This window comes from Ambystoma mexicanum, chromosome 12 (genome assembly GCF_040938575.1).
Source record: "Ambystoma mexicanum isolate Mex_15411 chromosome 12, UKY_AmexF1_1, whole genome shotgun sequence".
NCBI lineage: Eukaryota > Metazoa > Chordata > Amphibia > Caudata > Ambystomatidae > Ambystoma > Ambystoma mexicanum.
Genome location: NC_090936.1, coordinates 1,099,408,126 through 1,099,429,988, shown reverse-complemented (window position 1 = coordinate 1,099,429,988; position 21,863 = coordinate 1,099,408,126). Strand labels below are relative to the sequence as shown.

The 21,863-nt window shown below is 46.6% G+C and overlaps 1 protein-coding gene across 4 annotated transcripts in view; it reads left to right on the top strand.

Annotated features, from left to right (window-relative positions):
* IL15RA (interleukin 15 receptor subunit alpha) overlaps positions 1 to 21,863 on the top strand; it is a 573,938-nt gene that overhangs the window by 423,943 nt on the left and 128,132 nt on the right. For all 4 annotated transcript variants that reach the window (XM_069629654.1, XM_069629655.1, XM_069629657.1 and 1 more), the window contains one exon: positions 13,108 to 13,197. In XM_069629654.1, the coding sequence (XP_069485755.1) occupies positions 13,108 to 13,197 (90 nt within the window). The remainder of the gene's footprint in view (positions 1 to 13,107; positions 13,198 to 21,863) is intronic.

Below are 21,863 nucleotides of genomic sequence, written 5' to 3'. Positions count from 1 at the left end.
GTACCCTTCCATGTTTTTTACCGGACAAAATGTGTCTTGCCCCAATCTCGCCAAGGGCAGGGAGCAGCCCCTGGCCCCTTGATCGGTTTTCGATGCCCTTATCTTTATATATAGTACTTCATTCATGATGGAGATGTCCCCTATTAGCAGTGCCCTGTGTTCTCTATCGCCCTTAGCCGCGGCCACTAACTCGCTAACCCGTAACGCGCCGAAAAAGGCCGTGGAAAAACAGGCCTTGAACATGGTATGCTCGTGTCCTGAGTAGCATACATCTGCTAAGGCCCTCATTATCTTCTTTAGTAATTCGAACTCTATGGGTCTCCTCTCATGTATTGTTTGCGTGGTACCCCTATCCCTGTCCCATCCTTTAGGGCCGACCTGACCAAGAAACCTTTGGTTGGGTCGGACGTACCCTCAAGCTGGTGATGAAAGGCCACTGCGCTGAGGTGCGCCGCCATCCATGACCTTGATTTTCCCCTCCTCCTTTGCCCTGAGCGTGAATCCATGCACCTTCTCCTCCCCACTCACCGCCCCCAAATGTCTGGTGTAATTTTGGAATGTTGTGAAATTCGCTCTGTAGCGTGCCCTAGTGCTCCCTGCCAGAGCCCTGGTGGCTAACTGTCGCATTCCCTGCTCCAGCTTACGAGGTGCCACAGCTGCTCGTTGAATGGCGTCATGTTGTGCCGTGCCTGCGGATGCGCTTTCCGGAATCGTGCCATCTGTGAACGAGAAAGAGCATCCGCCACCGTGTTAGACACTCCTTGAATGTGCCTCGCGCATACCGCTGCATTTATGTACAAGCATTTCCGTACTAAGTTGCGCAGCAGCGATAGCGTGGCTGGGCATCGTGCCGCATTGTTATTGATCGCCTGGACAACGGCCATATTGTCTGACCATATCACCAACCGCTTGTTGGTCAATTCGCTCTCCCAGATGTGCAGAGCAACTACAATCGGGAATAATTCCAACACTGTTATGTTCGTGCATAGGCCCCTTCTGTTCCACTGCTTGGGCCAGTCGCCCCTGCACCACTCCCTCCCCAATATGGCCCCAAAGCCCACCCGCCCCGCCGCGTCCGTGAACAGCTGTAACTGAGCGCTAGTTGTCCATGGTGCCTGCCATAGACACACCCCATTGAAGTCCTTTAAGAGGTGCGCCACACTCGGAGGTCTTCTTTCATGCCCTTCCCCATGCGTATCTTATGCCATGCTGTTTCGGCTCCCCCTTTGCCCTGGCCAACCTCCTTGCGAACACCCTCCCAGCCGGAATAACCCTCGCGGCAAAATTGAACTTTCCCACCAGAGATTGGATGTTCTTCACAGTGACTCGTTCGCTTTCAAGTGCCGCGTCAATGTCTGCTATGAATTCCTCAATCTTGTCCCTGGGCAAGCGGCATGAGCCCTCCTCAGTATCTATTTCTATCCCTAGGTATGTTAGTTTAGTGCATGGCCCTTGGGTTTTGTCGTCTTTTTTTTTTTCTTTTTCTTTTTTTTTCCCCTCCTCCCCCGCCTATACCCCAGTGCAATGCCGGGTGCACCCAGCGGCTGTGCGTGCTCCACAGCTGGGCATCTCTACTCCAGCTCCCCGAAAACTCCCTCTCCCGGCAAAAACTCCCGCACGACCTAAAACCGCCTACCGCCCCTGGAAACGCCCCCCGGCGTCAGCCCCGTCGTGCCGACCCCCTTAACTAAGCCCCTTTGACCGGACGCTCCCAGCGGCGCACCTGCCAGTGGCCACTGGCGAGGTGCAGTATGCCCACACGATAGGCATTATTCCCCGCCGGAACAACACCCAAACCACGGCACAGCAGGGGGGGCCAAAGGGAAAACCGACCAAACGAGGTGACCACTGTACCCCCACCCAAATGATGTCCGCCAAACATGCATCACTGTTCCTCATTGCACCATGAACTTCCCCCGCTATTCGGCCCCTGCAACTGACTGCGGTGCCCTGAGGGCGTGTGCCGTGCTTAAATGCTTACCCCTAACAATCACACTCGTGGCGTATGCAGTGCATAAATGCAAAAACCCCTAACACTCAAACCCGCACGCTGCGATGCCTGAAAGTTCCCCGCGTGTCACGCACACCGTGCATGCCGCCCCTAAGCACCCCTGCTCGACGCCGCGATGCCCCAGGTGTGTGCCACATGTAAACGATAAACCGCATTAAAGCAATATATACCCACACACTGCAACCCCTGAATAGCGCCCCTCCTGTGTTGCACACCCACCACTGGTATTCCCATGTTAGCCTATCCCCCCATGCAACACCCCGAAGTCCCCAAATGGCATGCCCCTCGTCAATACAAGATCACTACCCGACCGCCCCCAACCCCAGGGGATCAGTCATAGCCTCAAAAGGGTCGCCCCCCCCGCAAAGCGCAATCAAAGGCCTAAGCCGCCATCAAGACGAAAGATCCCTGAAAGGTGCATAGTCAACACATGAAAAGGGCATATCCCCAACAGACAGGGAGAACAAGCCTTGCGGTAAACTTTTAAGATTAAAAGTAATTTTTCAAGGGCCACCGCAACCAGGAGTGCCAAAGCGACTCGCTAGTCCCGTGTGTTGCTGGAGCGCGAGCGTTCAAATATTGCCCTCCCCTTCCCATCGATCGCAGCCGTGCAAAACCCAACGGCAACCCCCGGAGAGGGGACTATGTCATAACAATTGTCCGCCTGGACCCGCCCTCCCGAAACCGCGGAGTAGCCGATTTTGGGCTACTCGGCGCCCACAGTGCAAAAGAAAACAAAGCCACGTGGGCAACCGCGTGGTATTAGCAAGGCAAGCCACAAGACACATTTTTTCCGGAAATTAGTCACACATTGCAAAAGAAAACAAAGCCCCGTGGGCAACCGCGTGGTAATAGCAAGGCAAGCCACAAGAAACATTTAGCAGTAAATTAGTCAAGTTACACAGTTCTCATTGTTCGAAACTCTTGAAACCGCGCGGCCGCCCCACGCCGCCCGCGTACCCGTATCAAAAGCAGGCTCCCAACAGGAGCTCGTTTCTTTGCCTACTTTCATTTCTCAAAGGTATAGCCGTTTCGATTTGCCAATTGTTTATTTACTGGAGCAATCCTCGTGTTCCTGTGAAAGCAACACTGTACTGACCCTTTGGGCAAAAGAAAACAAAGCCACGTGGGCAACCGCGTGGTAATAGCAAGGCAAGCCACAAGAAACATTTTGTAGGAAATTAGTCACACATTGCAAAAGAAAACAAAGCCCTGTGGGCAACCGCGTGGTAATAGCAAGGCAAGCCACAAGAAACATTTAGCAGTAAATTAGTCAAGTTACACAGTTCTCATTGTTCGAAACTCTTGAAACCGCGCGGCCGCCCCACGCCGCCCGCGTAACCGTATCAAAAGCAGGCTCCTAACAGGAGCTCATTTCTTTGCCTACTTTCCTTTGGGGGATGGGAATCTACCTAGTAGGCTGGGTGCTTTTCACGTCCGACTCAACTGCAAGTCTCGCCAATGCGCGCAATATCCTTCCATCACATGCATTACGTTCTCATTAGATTCACACCGCCCTTGATTTTTTTTTTTCTCTCCCCTTAAGCTTGCTCGACTTCCACTGCAAGCTTCCCAGATATTGCATAACACCCGTTGGCATCGTAATATGACCACTCTCTCCGTGGTGCCCACCCCGCCCCCCGCACCTGCGCGGGAACACATCGATCGCCTCCTCCCCCACTGCCCCCCCCCGCTGCCCCCACTCCCCACCCACACACGTCCCGCAACTCGCTCCACTCTTGTGGCTCCCCCCCCCCATGGTTGCGCGGTGACCCACGATCGCCAGTGCCTGCGCCAACGCTGGACGCTTTCTGTGTATGCGGGGCCTAGTCTCCGAGGCCCTGCACCCATCCACCTGCTGATGCAGCCCCGCACCTTGCGCCGGGTGAAAACGGAGAACGCGCAGGGGCCTAGGGGGACACGCGCCCGGGACCCGGTACGGCAGCCAGGGGAGGGAATCGGGAAAAAGCCGCAGAGGCTTTGGGCTCTGTCCAACCGGGCAAAGAGCAACAGCGGAGGGCGGGGGGGATAGGGGTGAGGCAACAAGGAACCTGCCGGGAGTAGTAGAGATACAAGGGGGAAAAGGCCGCCGAAGGGAAGCGTGTGCAGGCCCCGACCGCACCTCTCCCCCCCCACGCGGGCCACTCATCGTACTCCCCTCCCCACCGCCACCGGCCACCCACTACAACCACTACCCGTAACCCATGCCTATCCAAGTGCCCACACACTCACCTGGAACTTTTACCGCGTTTCCCGAACCGGCCACTGGGCAGGAACCTTCACCAACGATGCCCGAACTCCTCCGCAGGAACTGCTGGAAGCGGCACCGCTACCGCTGCTCGAACCAACGACGGCAGGCACTTCAAAGAAAACTTCTTCAGGTCCCAACACGTGGAGGGGGACAGGAAACCGGAGGAAGAGATCGTTCCCGCGACGATCCTTGCCCTTTTGTAGGGTCTTCCCCCCCCGGCTTCCTGTTCCCCCCCCCGGCCACCTCCCCCCCCAATCACTCCCCGGGTACCCCAGCCACATCCGGGCGGCCCCTTCCCCCCCCCTGTGAGCGTCAGTTACCCCCTCCCCCCCGCGCCTCCCGCAAGCCTCAGGAGGGCAGAGACTCGGGGGGGTTGGGTGGGAGGGTCTCTGGCCCGGCAACCCCCACTAAGGGGCGGCGCCTGCCATGCTGCGTCCCGCGCGCATTCGCCCGCCGTAGCGGGGGCAGCCTAACGCCATTCGCCTCCCCCCCTCACTGCACACCCACCACCCCTCCATTCTGTAGCCCCAGTGTTGTGTCGGCCGGTACCTCCCCCCCGGCCGTTCCCCCCCCCCACCCTTTCTCCCGTGCGGGCCTTCATTCCTCCCCCTTCCCCGCGCAAGCAATAATAGGCGGAGACAATTGTACGATTGGAAGTGTTAATGCCACAGCAGCTTTATTTTTGCATAAAGTCTTGGAGTTATCTTACATACGATCCGTAATTCACCACACCACAGGTTCTTCTACTCCGTGTGAGGTTACCTAGGGTCGCCCCCCACCCCCTCCCCGTCGGCGTCAAGCGGACGCCTCCGGGGTACCCCGGCCCTGACTATCTTCTCTCTACCCCGTGTTCATCTGTCGCTGATTGCCATTTGCCCCCATCCGTATCGTGCCTCCCGCAAGCCTCAGGAGGGCGGAGACTCGGGGGGGGGGGGGTTGGGGGGGTGGATCTCTGGCCCGGCAACCCCCACTAAGGGGTGGCGCCTGCCATGCTGCGTCCCGCGCGCATTCGCCCGCCGGAAAAGAAGGGAGAAGAACAAAAGGAAAAGAGGTACAGGGCACTGTACGGTGTCCACAACAAGTCGTGGGACAAGAAAGACGGCACGGGCCAGAGGGGGCTACCTCTGGCACGGTCCAAAAGTTTATCATATGGATATGAGATTATAATTATTGTTTCCATAACTACATCTGTAACAATAAAATCCTATGGCCTTTTATTGTCAACACTTGCAAACTGTGTCAACACTTGCAAACTGTGTGCTCTCACTCACTATGCAGGGTGGGTGGGTGGGCTATGGCATTTGTGCATGCGTACGGGTCCAGCAGTTATCAGGTGTATTAAGATGACTTTCATTTGGCTTGGCTTGCGAAACCTAACACCCATGTTTCTGGTTCTCGATTTAGATACTGTTCTGATTTGTATACTTCACTTACAGTATAGATCATGCTGTAAACACTACCTGTCAGCCAAAACTATTAGCATGGGTAGTAAAGATAGAAGAGAGCTGGGATGTGAGGAGTTACACACAACCTGTGGGTGTTCTTTGACTTTTCATCTACACATTGACTACACAATGACCATGCTAGCCCCTATGACCATTCCCACCCACTACCTCCATTTCCCCTCCCAAAACATACACACCTGGGACCTCTTTGAGTTAGCGCTGTGCTGTTAAGGTGATGCCATTGTTATTTGTAAGCAGTCTTCTGAAAAGTAAGGTCTTAACTGGAGCTGTAAATCTGCTCCTGGAGTCATAAAACTGTTTTAGCCAAGAGTGCTTTCATCCGTTTGATTTATTAAGCAATAGCCCCTGAGGTGAGGGATGTTACCAACAGGTAATAGCCAGGGGGCCAAGTTATAGACCTGATTGAAGTTAGGGATCCTAACATGGAACTCAGCAGCATTACCCCCCTGTAAAAACCCCTGCCCCCCCAACCACCCATATTAAGTGGGTTGTAGCTATTTGCACCCTGGCATAATTTCTGGGGTGCTAATTGCTTCTATTTTTTACTTGAGAAACTGTGCACTAACCGTTTCTCAAGTTAAAAAAAAATACAAAAGAAAATGGCTGCCATGAAAAACGGATAAGGAATCTACTCATAGTGCCTTTTCTATTTCCATGGCGCATTGGAGCCAGGACAAGAGAGGGATGGGATACCAGCAGGGGAAGAGGGGAGGGAGGTGGAGAATGGAGCACAGCCGGGCAGGAAGATGGCGGTATCCCGCTGCTTGGGAGCGCAGAAGGCAAAGGGGTGGTTATTCCTACCTGCTCCTGTTGTGGTTAGCGTGTATGGTATGATAGGAAAGGTAGGAAGTATTGTTCAGCAATCATTGAAACCTCGTGCCTTTGGTACAGATCGCTGGATCCCAATCCAGTAGTCTTGCTCGCAGTTCGTTTACATTATCTGTGAAAGGGATGGAGACACTACAGGGGCACATTCATAAGAACCTTCAAAATGGACGCATTGGTCCTTCTTAGCCTCCCGCTGTGTCATCTTTCTTATTCGTGCCCAATAATACTCCTGGGCCAAGAAACTTACTGTAAAGTGCCATGGTTATTTGTAATTGATCAATGATATTCTGGAACCTGAGGAGCAAGGATTCGCTTTTAGGTCAATCTTTGAGCTGCTTGCTATCTACTGTGTCTTTAAGCAGAAGTAAGTGGAACGCTACTTTTCATATGGCATTTGGGCACTGTGAGTACTGCTCAATGTCCTTTTGTTGTGTCAGTTTTGCAGAGCTTCATGGACTCGATTGCGTTGGATGTCTTGAATAGTTTTGTAATCTTTTTTTGATTGCATTTTAATATTTCAGGCCCTTTAAACTAGCATAGAGATCATGTGTTAGAAAGATTACAAGCACATCAGCTCACAGCTACATGAGAGCTGAGTTTGAAAATTAGTCAATGCAATATTTTGGGATTGTGTTGTCAATTAATGGATCGGCAGTGGATCCCGAGAAGATGAGGATAATGGCTGAGAGGCCAGTGTCTGCTTCTATGAAAAAGACTCACATTTTTCAGGATTTTCCAATTTGTATGGGCATTTATTTCACAGCTATAAACATTTTGCAAATTAAATTTTTGGTTTCTCAAGAATTAGAATTTGCAACAGTGCTTCTTTTGGAAAAATCCATCACAAAGGCCTTTCTTTGGAAAACCTCTGCATGTGGGCCTGCTGTGAGTCATACCAACATTACTGCACCTTGTTTTTGTGGAGACTAATGCCATGGACAGAGCCAGGCTCACTGTAGTTTCACTATCCTCTGGAGGATCAATTTTATTATCTTTCTCTCACATTTTAACTTGGATACATTATTCGATGATCGGGAGAGAGCTGTTACCAATGAAGAAGGCTTCCACTCAGTACACACCTTTATTGAAAGTGATTTTACATGTGCAATGTCAAAACAGCAGGCAATCCCGGTGGTCTTACCTTTGGCTATTACGTATTGTTCAGAGATTATCTGGAGTTGGATCATAGGGAAGGTACCTTCTTTACTGATTTTACTGCAGCAGGTTGTGAGTTCAGCTAGATCTATTTTGGTCCCGGTTAGAGAGGCTGTCAGAGCATCTAATGCAGAAGTCCTTTTGCTTCAGTCTTTAAGGAAATTGGACAAGAAGGATAGATCGTTATCTTTTGGACCCACACTTCTTGGTCTAACCTGTGAATTCAGAATGGAAGGGTCAGAGATTGGCCATAATAAGAAGATGTGATTGGCATCAAGGGATTAGGGTACTCTAGAATTGTTATAACCTTCATTTTGTTGGTGAATGTATGTTGAGATGTACTGGCTGTGCTGTTTGTTCACAGAATACATCATATTGCCAATCATCTGTGGGTTGTTAGGCCATTGGAGATTTCTGATGATTCATAGCCAGTGAGTAAATGCAGTTGCCTTTGAGATATTATAGTAAAAGTCGATACATTTAAAAAATGGCACAGTTTTTGTGCCACTTAGCATGTTACCTATAGTATTGGAATTCACTCAGTGTTTGTTATTGCTGTGAATGTTTCAAGTATGATTTACCTAGTAGGTACTTTAGACCGACATTTGCAGAACCTTGACAAATTTCAGGCAGTGGTGCAAACTGCTTTCGGAGTTAAATGGGCCTTGCCCTGCACTTACCACCCAAAGACCAGTGGTCAGATGGAGTGGGTCAATCAGACGTTTGCACATTGCACTGTGTTTTTTCTTAATGTTGATTAATCGAGTTGGGTGGTTTTGTTTCCCAAAGCAGAGTTTGCTTCTTTTAAATCTTTGCATTCTGACAACATTTTCTGCTTGGATATCATGCACTGAAATGTTTTTTTATGAAATTAATTCCTCTGAGGATTTATTTCCTGCTTCTGAGGTGTTTTTGGACAAGGTATTTCGGATGTGGAAAATGGTGGTATTTATTTCTTAAGCAATCTGAAAGGTCTATGAAGGTGTTTTCTGCAGGATAGTCCTCCCGTTGCTGAAGAACGATGTTGGTGTGAACGGAATGCATGGCTCTCATCTCATTGCATGATTATTATAATGCGTATGTGCACCTTTTTGCTGTATTGATTTGGAAAAAGTATGGACTGTTTCTTTACTCGATGTATTGTTTTATTTTTGAAAGATGTTAAACATTATAAACAAAAGAACATGTCAACTGCGTTCCGCATAGGCAATCAAGTTTGTTCGTTGACCGGGTTTCTGCTGCCTCCATTGTTGCCTTTGATACCACCTACTTGCATTTTATGGTCTTAACCGGATCATGAAAACTGTAGCTATTTATTTGAAATTGTCTAGAGCTTGGAAGATTCATTCTAGCCATATTTCTCTGATGAAATCCTTTGAGGCAGATTCCATTGGGCACGCATTAAGGTCACCACCATCGGTTGTGTTTTGAGGACAATGAAGAAAAAGGTTTCAGAGATCTGTGATTCCTGTATTTGATTGCATAATAAGGTCATCCCACTAGTCTGAGTCCTTTGGATCCTGCTGCTTTTGCTAACTCACACTTACTTGTGCAGTTGTTTCATTAACAGTTTCCAGACAAATATGTAGTGGTAGGTGTGGTATGCGTTTATCCGTAGTGTTGGAGGCCTGTTGGTGGGGTCCAGCAGATAGGTAGGCCTGGGCATTAGGAATCCAGTGGCATACTTGTTGATCAATTCTACATGTCCATGCTCAGTGCTGGGGTCTGTAGTGCCTAACATGCACCACCTCAGCTGGGATCAGTTTCCTGATGTTACCAGTGGGTTTCCCATGGTAAGATGGCTGCTGTGTTATTTGCAACATCTCAGTTTGGGGTCAGTAGACTTGGATGTTTGCAAAGCCATCATGAAGTTCAGCATTTTCCTTCTTTTCAGGTAGTTAAGAGGGCATTCAGGAAGATACGTGGGTTGCATGGCTTCCTGTTACCCCTCCTGTTATGGTTCTTATGTGTGGCTTTTATACAAGGAGTCTTCTGGATTGGCCCAGCGATTGCAGTTTGAAGCCCTAGTTTAGTTGGAGCGTGTTACTGCTTGCAGCTTTTTCCCCCAGTCGAAGTCTTGCCCCTTGGGTTTAGTTTAGTTTAGTTTGTTTATTTGTACAGGGGTTACATGCATAGCTCAACGTTTAGTAAAACGGGGGCATACTTGGACAGGGAATGCTCACCCTGTTGCAGGCAAGTGTCTGAGCAATACTGCAAATGGGTACCATGGCAAGTCCTGGGTGCAGGCCTCCTCAAGGTGGGAGAAGAAAGATTCTGTGTCAGCATTTGGGGGATGATGTAGTTCGATTCATGGGTGCTAAACAGTTCGAGTGGCACATGGGAACAGCAGGAATGCGAGTGCTTCTGTGCTCTTTAAAGACCAGCTGGTGTGCAAATGCGGTCCGAACCCATCAATCTGGGTTGCTGGAAATTTAAATACGCCGTGGAAAGTATCACCCACGTTTCCAGCCATCTGATTGGCCATTTGATTGGCTGAGCGCTCTTCCCCGGGTGCCAGTGTTAGATAAACCTCTAAGTTCAGTTCAGTTCGGCTTAACTGCTACATTTCACGCACACTTTCCATGTACACCAGTGGCAGAATGTTTGAGATTAGCACTAGTGCTAATAATTGAGCAAATGCTTAGATAATACGTAATGGAGCAGACACGGTTTGAAGCAATACTTATTCGCTAAAAACGCTTGCACTAGGTCAAAAATGTAATCTGAGTGTTTTAGTATTGTTTGCTGCATAACATAAATAGACATGTGTTTACTACATTTGTTACCATGTTACTCAGAAAACAAAACAAACAGTCTACTTAATTTTTGCTCTAGTGAAGACATTGTTTAGCTGATGTAGATCAGAGCTAAGTCTGGTCGCCCTATTCTGCATTGTCTAGGCTGCAACATTGGTACTAAATTCAAATGTTCCGTTTTTTTGCACAAGCGCAAACCTATGAGAATCTGTCCCCCAGGGATACTAGCCACTCTACACCCAGAAACCGGAACGTTCAGGGTCACTGCACCAGAGAACTCAGGCCATAAACCTAGAAACCGTAACGTTCAGGGTCACTGCACCAGAGACCGCAGGCCACATTACTTTATGCCAATAGAGGTGGGCCGGTCTACTTAGAAGACCCTGACGTAACACATTGCTCGCAAAGCACATTGCATGAAAGCTGTTTTACTTCATGTCACAGTGGAACGGGGACACCTTAGCGAAAGAGCAGCGCATGCTAGCAGGTGGGGATGCAGTGACTTCAGCAAACAACGTGTGGGTGACCTTTTTAGAGCTGCGGGCCCACCTGATGACATTCACCGCAGGTACAAGGAGTTTTGGGGTTGAGGGGGGAAATCATGTACAGTCACCAATTTGAACATTCAATTGAGAATCCCACCATTTCCACCCCACTCCACCATTGAGAAAAATAATTTTGGCAAAGGGAATTTGTGTGTAAATTAATTTGTGACGGGGCATAAAAAAATGAAAAACTGAACACATTGTGGGAAAACGGGAGACAAGGGGAGAGGTGTTGAAGAGATGTAGGGTGACCAGATTTAAAAAATAAAAATCTGGGTCATGTCATCGACATAAAAATAGGACTTCAATTGAAAGGGACTACCTTGAATACCCATCAGTAGGGGGATAATGAGGGGGTGGGGTAAGGGGGTTGGGATTCAGTCACTGCCCTGGAAATAAACGTTAAAGATTTGGTTGTGACTGTAAGTATGCTGAAAACAAAGCAACTTTTGCTCTGATGACTATTTTAAGTCTTGGTAATGAAGCCGTTGCATGCGCAGTCTCTGTGTCTCTGTGACTGATCACTCAATGCGCGTTGCTGCTAACCACAAGGTTGTGAGTTTTGAGACTGTCTCTGGACAGCTTAATGTAAAATAGATAAACTATAGTGACATATTTGGTTTATAATTGCTCGATAAATGGACTTTTACAGTCACCCGTGATTCTGCCAATGGTCAGACTTTCTTGTCACAAAACCTGGATGGGGTTTTTAAATTAAAAAAAAATGAGTTCTGTCAATTATTGTGTGTTTTTGTGTAGCACTTGCTACCACGATTTTGCTGTCAAGTAACACTGTAAGCGTCAAGTACTGTTACTCAACCCCATGGGGCTTGCCTATTGGCCTCAGAAGGAGGTATGGATGCGTCAGCTTCCCTAGGATTCAAACCCATGACCGTCTAGAAACAAATCCTAGCAATTCGAGACTAACTTATCCTGTTGTCTTTCAGACCATAGAGTCTTTGGGCGCTGACTGGTACAGATTACCTGTCTAATAAAAAAATAAAAGGAGACACATCAAAAACTACAATACAAAACAATACTTCTCCTACTACACGCCAATGCCATGGAACAACCTCCTACCAGGCATCCGCAAGACTCTGTAGACCCTACAGCTAAGGGCTTTCTGGTCTATAAATTCCTCACTGTGTGTAGCACCAGACGGCCAAATACGACCTAACTAAGGCTACCACCTCTCATCTCCTGGGGAGACCAACACTCCAACTGTTGTCTCTCGTTATTGCTCGTATGGGTATTATGCATGATATGACATGTCTTTACAGCAAAAAAAGGGTTAGAGAGTATAGTCAAAATCAAATCAAATGCGTACATATGTAAATGGGCAGTATGCAGTCTCTAGACTGCGTTTCTTGGACCGCCACTTAAAGAGACTACCCAGGAAACACCCTCCACCCCCAGAGAAGACCACACCGGAACGGGCGGGGTGAGCAGCGGCTCAGGTAAGTGTTCGGAGAGGCCGGGGGCAGCAGCGTTTGGAGGAGCAGGTGGGCTGTGGTTGCTTTGGGCGGGGTAAGTTGGGTGTGGTGCGGGGGCGTGTTGGCCAAGATGAGGTGGGGAAGGATGGGGGGTATAGGGAGTTCTACAGTGAGGTGAAACTTCTGATGAAGCCAAAATTCTACCCTTTGGATGGCCTCCAGGACGGCCAAAAAAGGCGATCTTTTTTCAGGAGCGCCGTCCATTGGGCAGGATATTAGCATCGAACCAAATGCACCATGTTGACGCTACATAAATACTATACGTACATTCATAGTATTGCCTTCATGCATCTACACATCTGATACACCGGTTCAAAATATATATAACCTTAAGCTCTTAAAGGACATGAGAATATTTGGAGCATTGTACAGGGTGTCAATTTTTCCAATGGTGAAAAGAGAGGCTCTTGCAAGCAGGTCCACCCTTTCAATCAGAGATAGCTGGCCTTCTGCGCTGCTTTACTGGGACATACTTGGGGATGTGGGGGGCATCGGTTGGTGGCATATGTATTTATGCACTTTAAATTTGGGCTCTGGCACGTTTTGCGCCCTATGAATTTCCTCGTTTTATGTAACATGCTGGCATATTTTTTGTTCTTCAGGGGATCCATCGCTGCCAGCCACAATCACAACCGAGAAGACACCATCAAGGCCCTCAACAGTGGCACCCAGCACCCCTGCCAGTGGTCAAGGTATGATGGGAAAATGATGCAAACCTGCCCTCTCCTGTGTCCATCAAGTGTGATCCTTCATCGGCCCAGGATCAAAGCTCGCTCCCAAAAGCACCTGCACCCACTTTGGAGGTGCAGTTTACACCACAGAAGTGCCACTTTGGCCAATGTCCCTGAACCTTTGGGACTCGTGTGGCCGTCGCTGGTAAAGCCTTCTTTGGTGATTTAACTCCATACTGATGTCAACTAGTCTGAAAAGACTGCACATAACATAGCTTTCTACCACAGATCATGGGCTACAAAACTCAAAGCTGGCGGTAGATCTCTGTCTTTGGCTGGGGGCACCCTCTGGAACAGCCTCCCTGCCACTCTAAAACTTGAGGAGAACCATCTCTGGTTCCAGAAGCACCACAAGACCTTCCTCTTTTCTTCTGCCTTCGCTCCCCCTCTCCCCTGCTGATCTGTTCGCTCTTGGCACTGTGCACCTGGCCACCCTCTGTCCTTCGGGCCCAGGTACCTGCTCACCCTGCCACCCTCCCGCACTGCCTCCGGGCCACCCCTTGCACTGGGGTCTGTATCTGTACCCCTATAGCCCCCCCTTTTTCTTCCTGCACTTATTAGACCTACCCTGTCTGCTGCCTTAAACCTAGCACTTGCATATTGCTGGCTGCATTACCACTGTTTGTTGCCTTTATTATTTATTTATTGTTATTTATCTGTTTCTCCTCTGCTTCGCACTTTCCACTTCTCCCCCCTTCCATGCACTTTTCCCCTCCCCCCTCTCCCATGCACTTGCGCGTTCTCAATGTCACTGGGCCTAGTAAGATCGCTGTTTTGTTCTCCCTTGTTCCCCTCCCTTGCCTTGTCGCGCTCTAAAACACTTGTGCACAAGCGCGATAGAAATAAAATATCAATCAATCAAAAAAAGTAAGGCGCTGGACATGAACTAAAGGTCGCTACCCTCTGCAACTGGGCCAGGGCCTATGGGCTTGTCCCCAGGCCAGGCCACACAACACCCATCTCTTGATAGAACACAATCCGCAATGTGCATAAAAGTAAGGACCCTTATGGCAATATAAGAATGCCCGCTGATACCGATGCAGCAAGAAACGCTATTGAGCGAGTAATGGAAGTTGGACTCTGCTCTTTCCATTTGTCACAATACTCTCCCCAGCACAAATATGTCTGCATATTGCAAGACATAAATACCAATTTGGACAGCTTTTAAACAGCATCTGATGCTTTGGCTGATTCTGCGTTCCGTCTCCTGGGCCTGGCCTCAGGAAAGCGCTCTCTTGTTTCTGCCCATTTCCGACCCTGGCTGCAGCCCTTACCTCCAGCAATGCCCTTGCATGCCCCTGCAGTGCCGGCCCTGACCCCGACTCTGCCATGCCCGCCCTGCCCATGCCATGACATGCCAAAAGTGGCTCTTAGAAGAGTAACATATTTTGCTCGATGTTCAACGCTGTTGGCCTGAAATTAAGTGCTTAGGTTATGACACTGCCAGCCTTATTTTCTATTGATTATCTGCATGCGGGCGAGCACCAACGGTAGCACTTGACATGCTGTGGGGTCCTCTGCATATAATTTGAAGCATTCACACATCGGAGGTGAAACTCTTTCGATTTCCTCTCCATTGTGTGGCAAAGTAAACACTGCCTGTAAAGTAAGCTTTGCAGATGGCATTAACTAATGGCGACCTACGAAATCTGCTTGGTTTTAAGCACATTTCATAGGAATCCATTGGTTTCACGCCTGCATGAAAATGTCATTCATGCTGTTATATCTTGTCTCCCTTCCTGGATGGTGTGATGTCATGAGAGAATGTTCTGTGAGTGCATGGAATGTTTGTGTTTGTGTGGGAGTTCCACTCCAGGCAGTTGGAGATATGTAGCCTGGGTGGTGGGAGCCAGTGGGCTCCCCTGAATATCTTTGCTCCTGATCCTAGGACCCGATGTCTTGATGTAACCTGACTATCTGGTAACAGAATAAAGAAGCTTAAGACTTACTTGCTGCCTCAGGCGATCACCTTATTTCACTAGCGATGAGCTGGTCTCGATGCGGACCCCAAATGAGGACAGTCTGTTCAGGTATCTGGGAATAATGAGATGGATCTTCCATCTCGAGCTCTCTGCTCATCCACCTCCAACTCTCTGAGGGTCAGGCGCTTCTCCAAGCAGAGAGTTGGGGGCAGACCTATCCCATCAGCTGGGGCTTCCCTCTGGAACAGCCTCCCTGTCTCTCTGAAACTTGAGCTGAACCACCTCCGGTTCCGGGAGCAACTCAAGACCTTCCTATTCGCTTCCACTTTCTCTCTTCCTCTCCCCTGCTGATGCACCTGACTGCTGCGCGCACTGGTCACCTTCTGAACTCGAGCCGAGGCTCCTGCATGTCCAATTGCCCTTGCACTGCCTCCGGGCTCCCCAGCACTTAAAGGTCTGTATCTGCAACCCTACAGTCCCTTCCCTCTGCACTTATGAGCCACCCGCTCGCTGCACTTGTGAGTTAACTGCACTTCCCTCTTTGCCCCCCCGGCACTTCTCCCCTTCCCTCTTCCCTTCACTTGCACGATCTGAATGACACAAGGCCTAGTAAGATGGTTATTTTGTCCTCCCTTTGTTTCCCCCTTCTTGTCTTGTCTCACCTAGAAACACTTGTGTACAGGCGCGTTATAAATGCCACATCATATCATATCCAGAATATATCTGTAGAGTGTTTTGTCATCATCAGCTCCCACCTGCTAATTTGCAGCCATTTCGCGTCTATATACATCTGTACTGCTGGAACAATTGATGCGAAAAATATTTGTGTTCTTCTAAATAACCTATGATCTGGTGGTACATCAACTAGAGCTGTTTCAAATGCATCTGAGAAATAGTTGCTTCTTTTCACTCTATTTACACCCTAAGACCTTTTCTCGCTTCCCCTTACTTTTGCTTCCACAGATCTCTTCTTTCTTGAGTTAGTGTCCACCTTTAGGAAGTCATCAAATGTTATGTCCTTGTAGGGCACTACCATTGATGGCATATTGATGTGTACCAACGAGCAAAGTCCTCCCCAGTTGGGTGGTAGCTTCTCGTATACCTTGGATCCAGAAGCCCAGTAGTGGTCCATCAGTACTGTGGTGCCTATCTTCATTGCTGGGTGCTTTTCTGTGTATCTACATTCTGTGTTCTCTCCAACCTTCACTTCTCCTTCTGTCTTGTAGCACAATGCTGCTTCTTCAGGGTTATTATAGGCATTGGTTCAGTTTTATTGTCTACCCAAGTGATCAGCTTTGCACTCGCACCCCCTTCCTTCAGGCACTTGTCATTTTCTCCTTGCACTGTATTCAATGGTGATTGTACTAGGGTGTGTGCTCTGCTTCCTACCACTACGTCTTTCCATCCTTCTTCCGTGCATACTTGGCTATGCACGTGCATGTGTGGACTTTCCTAACACCTATTTCCTCCCCCCACCACTCTTCGGGCAGGACTTCTCCTTCAATGTTATTGTTTTTGTGTCGCCTTTCTGAGGCCCGTCAGTTATGTACTGTATAGCTTAATCTAACTGCCAATAATTGTTCATCATGTTGTGTCTTCATGTAACTGTCTTCATATGGGAATGTCGCTCGAGACATCCATCTCAATGTTGCTGTCTTCCCTTGAAATCTTCCTTGAGTTGTTACCATGGACAGGTACATCGGGCATTGGGCTCTTGCAGCTGGTATTTCAGTTGCTATAAACGTTCTGGAGGCACTCATGGTGTAGGGGATTCATGAGCAGGCATACCAGCTCTCCCCGGGGGTTTCCTTACCTACATTGGTCATGTGCTTGTACCACATGTTATTAGACACTTGAGCAGTGTCGGTGAGATAGAGATCCACCCCCCCTCATGTGTGTGTCAGCACTGCACTTACCTCTCCTTACCGTGATTTCAGTGCTCCCCTGTCCACCTGACATGGTAATTCCACCTCCTGTGGTCGGGGTGATGTTAAAAGACGATTCAGCCGTTTCCCTTGACTCTAGCGATATTTGCCAGAATATGAATACAAATACTCCACATGGAAATAAGAGACATGACAAAATAAGCACATTTTTTATTATTTCACCCCTCTTTACCTGTGCTGCTGGATCCTTGTGCAACTTGAAGATATCAGTTGCCGGATTGGGGTTGTTTTACTGAGGCTGAATAGTTTGCGATGGAAAAGACTGTAGATTTATTGTTCGCACATACTAATTTTTCAATGGTATCAAGATGTTCTAAATATTAAGATTTATTCATATATTGAGTTATAAAAATGCAGGAGATGTTAGAAATTAGAGTTTTTAATATTAATATGAAGGAGATCGAAGATACATTGCATTTACGAGCAATTCACGAGAAAATACAAGAAAGCTGATTGGATAGTAAATAGCACAAGACCCAAGTTGCAGGAAGAGTAGAAGAATCATTTGAGAGAAAAGTCTGTTAAACCGTCTACATAGTGATTGTGAGGAGGCAAGTTACGAGTACGCTATTATAACGAAAGCAGAGTGGGAAAAAAAAAGTTGATTAGTGAATAAATTAACGTGCTTCAGGTAAGAAAGACGAACGTAAATACCTAATGTAAAAACAACTACTTATAATACGTAAGGAAAATACGGACATTAATTAATCAATGGTTAACATTTGTGTTTTATTAATATAGGATTAAAAGATATGGAGAAGGCAAATTGCATGATTTCACACAAGGGAAAAAAGCAACTGTGTCAATCTGGTTATATACCATTTAGAAGTATAGAAAAAAGTTGGTGGAAATGTGTGGAGTATCGAAAGTTAGATTGCAGAGGAAGAGTGTGCACAGTAAATGACAATATCGAATACATAAGAATGCACAACCACGAACCTAATATTTCAAAAATAGAAATTAAGAAAAAAATAACTGAACTCAAAAGAAAGGCAACAGACGATGCTGGAACAAGTGGCCAAATAGTTAGACTAATATTGGGCGAACTACTACCGCACTTAGCTGCAAAAATGCCAATTTCAAAGTTATTAAAACAGCAGGTAATTTATCTGAGAAATTCATAAAATGAATATGCCAACAATCCCAAAAAGCACGAATGATTTGAAAATACCAGAAAATCTGAAAATCACACTACAAGGAGAAAGGTGTTTTTTACCACGAAAGTGAAAACATGGACAACTAATATCTGATCTTTGCTAGTGAATACAATCTACAAAGGTTTATGAAACGCGAACAGGGGATGTTGGATGGAACCTTTAAATGTTGTCCAAACCCATTTGCTCAATTATACAGTATTCATGCAGAAATAGGAAAATAGTTTTTTCCTCTTTTATACATCCTAATGTCTAACAGAACAGAGAAAAGCTACCATGAGATTTTTGAAAAATAAAGGAAAGAATGCCAGAGGCATGCAAAAATTCAAAAAAATCTAACATGGATTTTTAGATATCTGCTATTAGGCCATGAAATCGTTTTTAACAATACAGAAATACAAGGATGTTACTTTCATTATAATCATGATTGAATTTCAATTCTATATTAAAAAACTATGTGCACTAACGTTTGTTCCAAAGCAGAATTAATAATTGCATACATGTCAACAGTGAGTGAAAGCTATTATCAACGCCATGTAACCCAACTGGAAAGTTTCTCAAACTACTTTGAGGCAACATGGATAGGGACACAAACTAGATTTGGGAGAAAACACACAAAAGTGTCAATAGATTACTGGAATTGCTATATAGCCATTTAAGAGGAAACACCAAAAACTAATATCAAACTAGAGGGCTGGCACCATGGGCTAAATGTGGCAATAGGAAATAGCAAACCAAGCCTTTGGAAATTTATAACAGCAATACAGAATGAGCAATGAATGCAGGAAAACAGCATAATTCAGAAAATAAGTGGCAATAATCTGAATAAACGAACATCAAAAAGTGTGCAAAACATTAAAGAATTAAGAGAAAGAGCAGAAACATTTGGAACAGTAACCTTAAGTGACTATATAACAGGCATCACATTCAACATAAACATTGTAGTCTTTTAAAGTGCATATCAAGAACCATAATGCTAAAAAAGCAGACAAAAAGCATGCAAATTACATATAAAAACAAGTTAGTATTGGTTAAAATGTTCATTAAAAAAAATGAGAGTAAATATGTACTTAGAGAGCAAGGCGTCCATAGAAATGTCAAAAAAATCTAAGGAAAATGTAATAAAAATCCAGAACAAATGTAGATGCCAATTCCATGCAAAGCAATATGAAGACAATCCGGCCAAAAATAAAATCCTTCAAAAAATAAAAATCCATCCAAGGAACCAGAATCCAAAAACCGAGAAACAACAGGAAAATGAAGAACAGGACACTTGAAGAACGCGAACAGTACTTCCAAATCCACCAGAAAAGTAAAATCCATCCAAGAACCGGAATCCAAATTAAACGAAAAGAGAAAGAAAAACAATCCACTTAAGCTGAAGAACAGGACACTTTAAGAACGCGAATAGGACTTCCAAATCCATCGAAAAAGAAAAAATCCATCAAAAAACCAGAATGCAAATACATGCAAAAAAGGGAAACAAATCCCAAAAATCCACGGCGAAATGTAGGACTAGACAATTGCACCACGCAAAGAAGACTTCAAAAACCATGGGCAAAAAAATCCATCGAAGCAATGCGTTCAAAATCCCCCAGAAATAAGAAATCCCAAAAATCCACAGGGAAATGAAGGACCGGGCACTTCCTCCAGCCGAACAGAGCTTCTATTAAACAAGATGGCAGCGGTAAACCAGAAACACAAAACGTAATGGGATTAGTATATTCGCAATAGAAAAAATCAATACGAAATGCCATCTATTGGACAAACATCGAAATAGCAATTACATGCATTATTAAACACAAACTAGAATATACTTCATTAAAAAGAAACATTAAATTAATAATAATAAGTGGTTGAATTATCAAATTTATTAGACCAATACATATAAAATAATTAAACTCTTTAATTACAGCTATATATAAAGAAAAAGAAGATTGAATGTGAAGAATTAGAGAACAACAGGTAAGATTTCTTTTAATTATAATTTGAGATTTTCTATCAGTAGAACATTTAGTACTGCCTAAAAACGAACAATTGGTTTAGTAGGTCTTTTATTCTCTGTCTTTTTGGATGATTCCCAGTTGCCCGCCTGAAATGCGCAAAAGTGAGCGTTACTGTGTTAGTGTCAAATTAATCTTTACGCCCTGTAAACCGTATAATCATTAATGGCGAAGATAAATAACTGCTCCCACAGATCTCTAACTCCAGAGTCCCTCAGTATGGTAAGAACAGACGGGTTTCCCTGTCCAAGTTGTGGGTAGGCTTGGCCCAAATATGCTACAAAAGCAAGATAGTATACTCTAGACGAACGGGCCCTAAATCGACTGAGTCTTCTAACATTGTGGGCAAATTGATTTGAAAAGGTATCAGGGTGGAAATCAGTGGGTAACATAAACAGTCATCAAATATCACAGTTGGCTTTCTCGAAGAATGTGTGTAGAGAATAAAAGAACAGACAGTGTACCCCCCTCTCTGGATGTTTAGGAAGTCCTTGCCCTAACTCTGCTGCCCTTCAGCGAGTAACCATTAGGTGTCCTCCATTCGGCAGTGTAAGTTCAGAATTATCTTGTTGTTCTCCTTGCTGAGGATCGTGGACCCTGTCGATCTCATTGCCAGGTGAGGTCTCCGCTTTGTAGGGCTTGACGTCCGAGAGATGATTCCAGACTGTCTTCCCTGCCTGTCAGACAGCGCTGTTTGCTTCTACCTCGACAATGTGGGGACCTGTGAATCTGGGCGTGTCCCACCTTCTTACAATGTTTCTCAACAGTACAGGGTCACCAACAATGACAAGCCTTTCTGTCCAAGAGTCCTTTAGTTCATTGTCACTGTTGCTTTCTCCGCTGTCTTCTGGGCCTCCCCAGTGTTGTATCTGGTGAGAGAAAAAAGGGGCACTAGCAATCAAGGAAGTAATGTAATTGTATATTTCCTGGCCTAACACAGCTGCACTAGTCTCAGCATCCTTCAGTGCTCTAGTGGGAGGAGCCAGGGGAAGTCGCAGGCGCCATCCTGTGACTACCTCATGTGGTGTTAAATGTTGATCTGACCCACGCTTATTGCACAATGCAAAGAGTCCAAGGGGTAAGCAATGGAGTCCTTTTTCTTTGTACTCTTCTTTGTTTTGGCTATGCTCTCCTTCAAGAGACCATTTAGGTTTTCACACATCCCATCTGCTTGCGGGTGATAAGCACAGGAGAATGTATGTTGAATGCCCAGCAACGCGGTAATGTGCTTGAACATCTCATTGGTGCAGGACCTCACACACGCCCCATCGCAGGAATATTTCCCGCACCGAGAACCTTGCTGCCCTGAGGGCATCAGGATGGCAACAGGGACCTGCCTCAATCCACTGAGAGAATAGGCACACAACCTGTGCGGTGGCGGTATCCTTGGCAGACTTGGATCATGTCGACATAGTCGATGTGGAGATGCTGGAATGGGCCTGCTGGGCGAGGTATGGCTCCTCTCACAACTCTTAATGTATGCCCTGCAGTAAACTGCTTGCATGTCAAGCAGTTCCTTACAAATTCAGCCACGTGTTCCGCCCAATTAGGACAGAACCATGTTTCTCCAATAGGGGCGGCAATGACCTCCTTTCCTTTGTG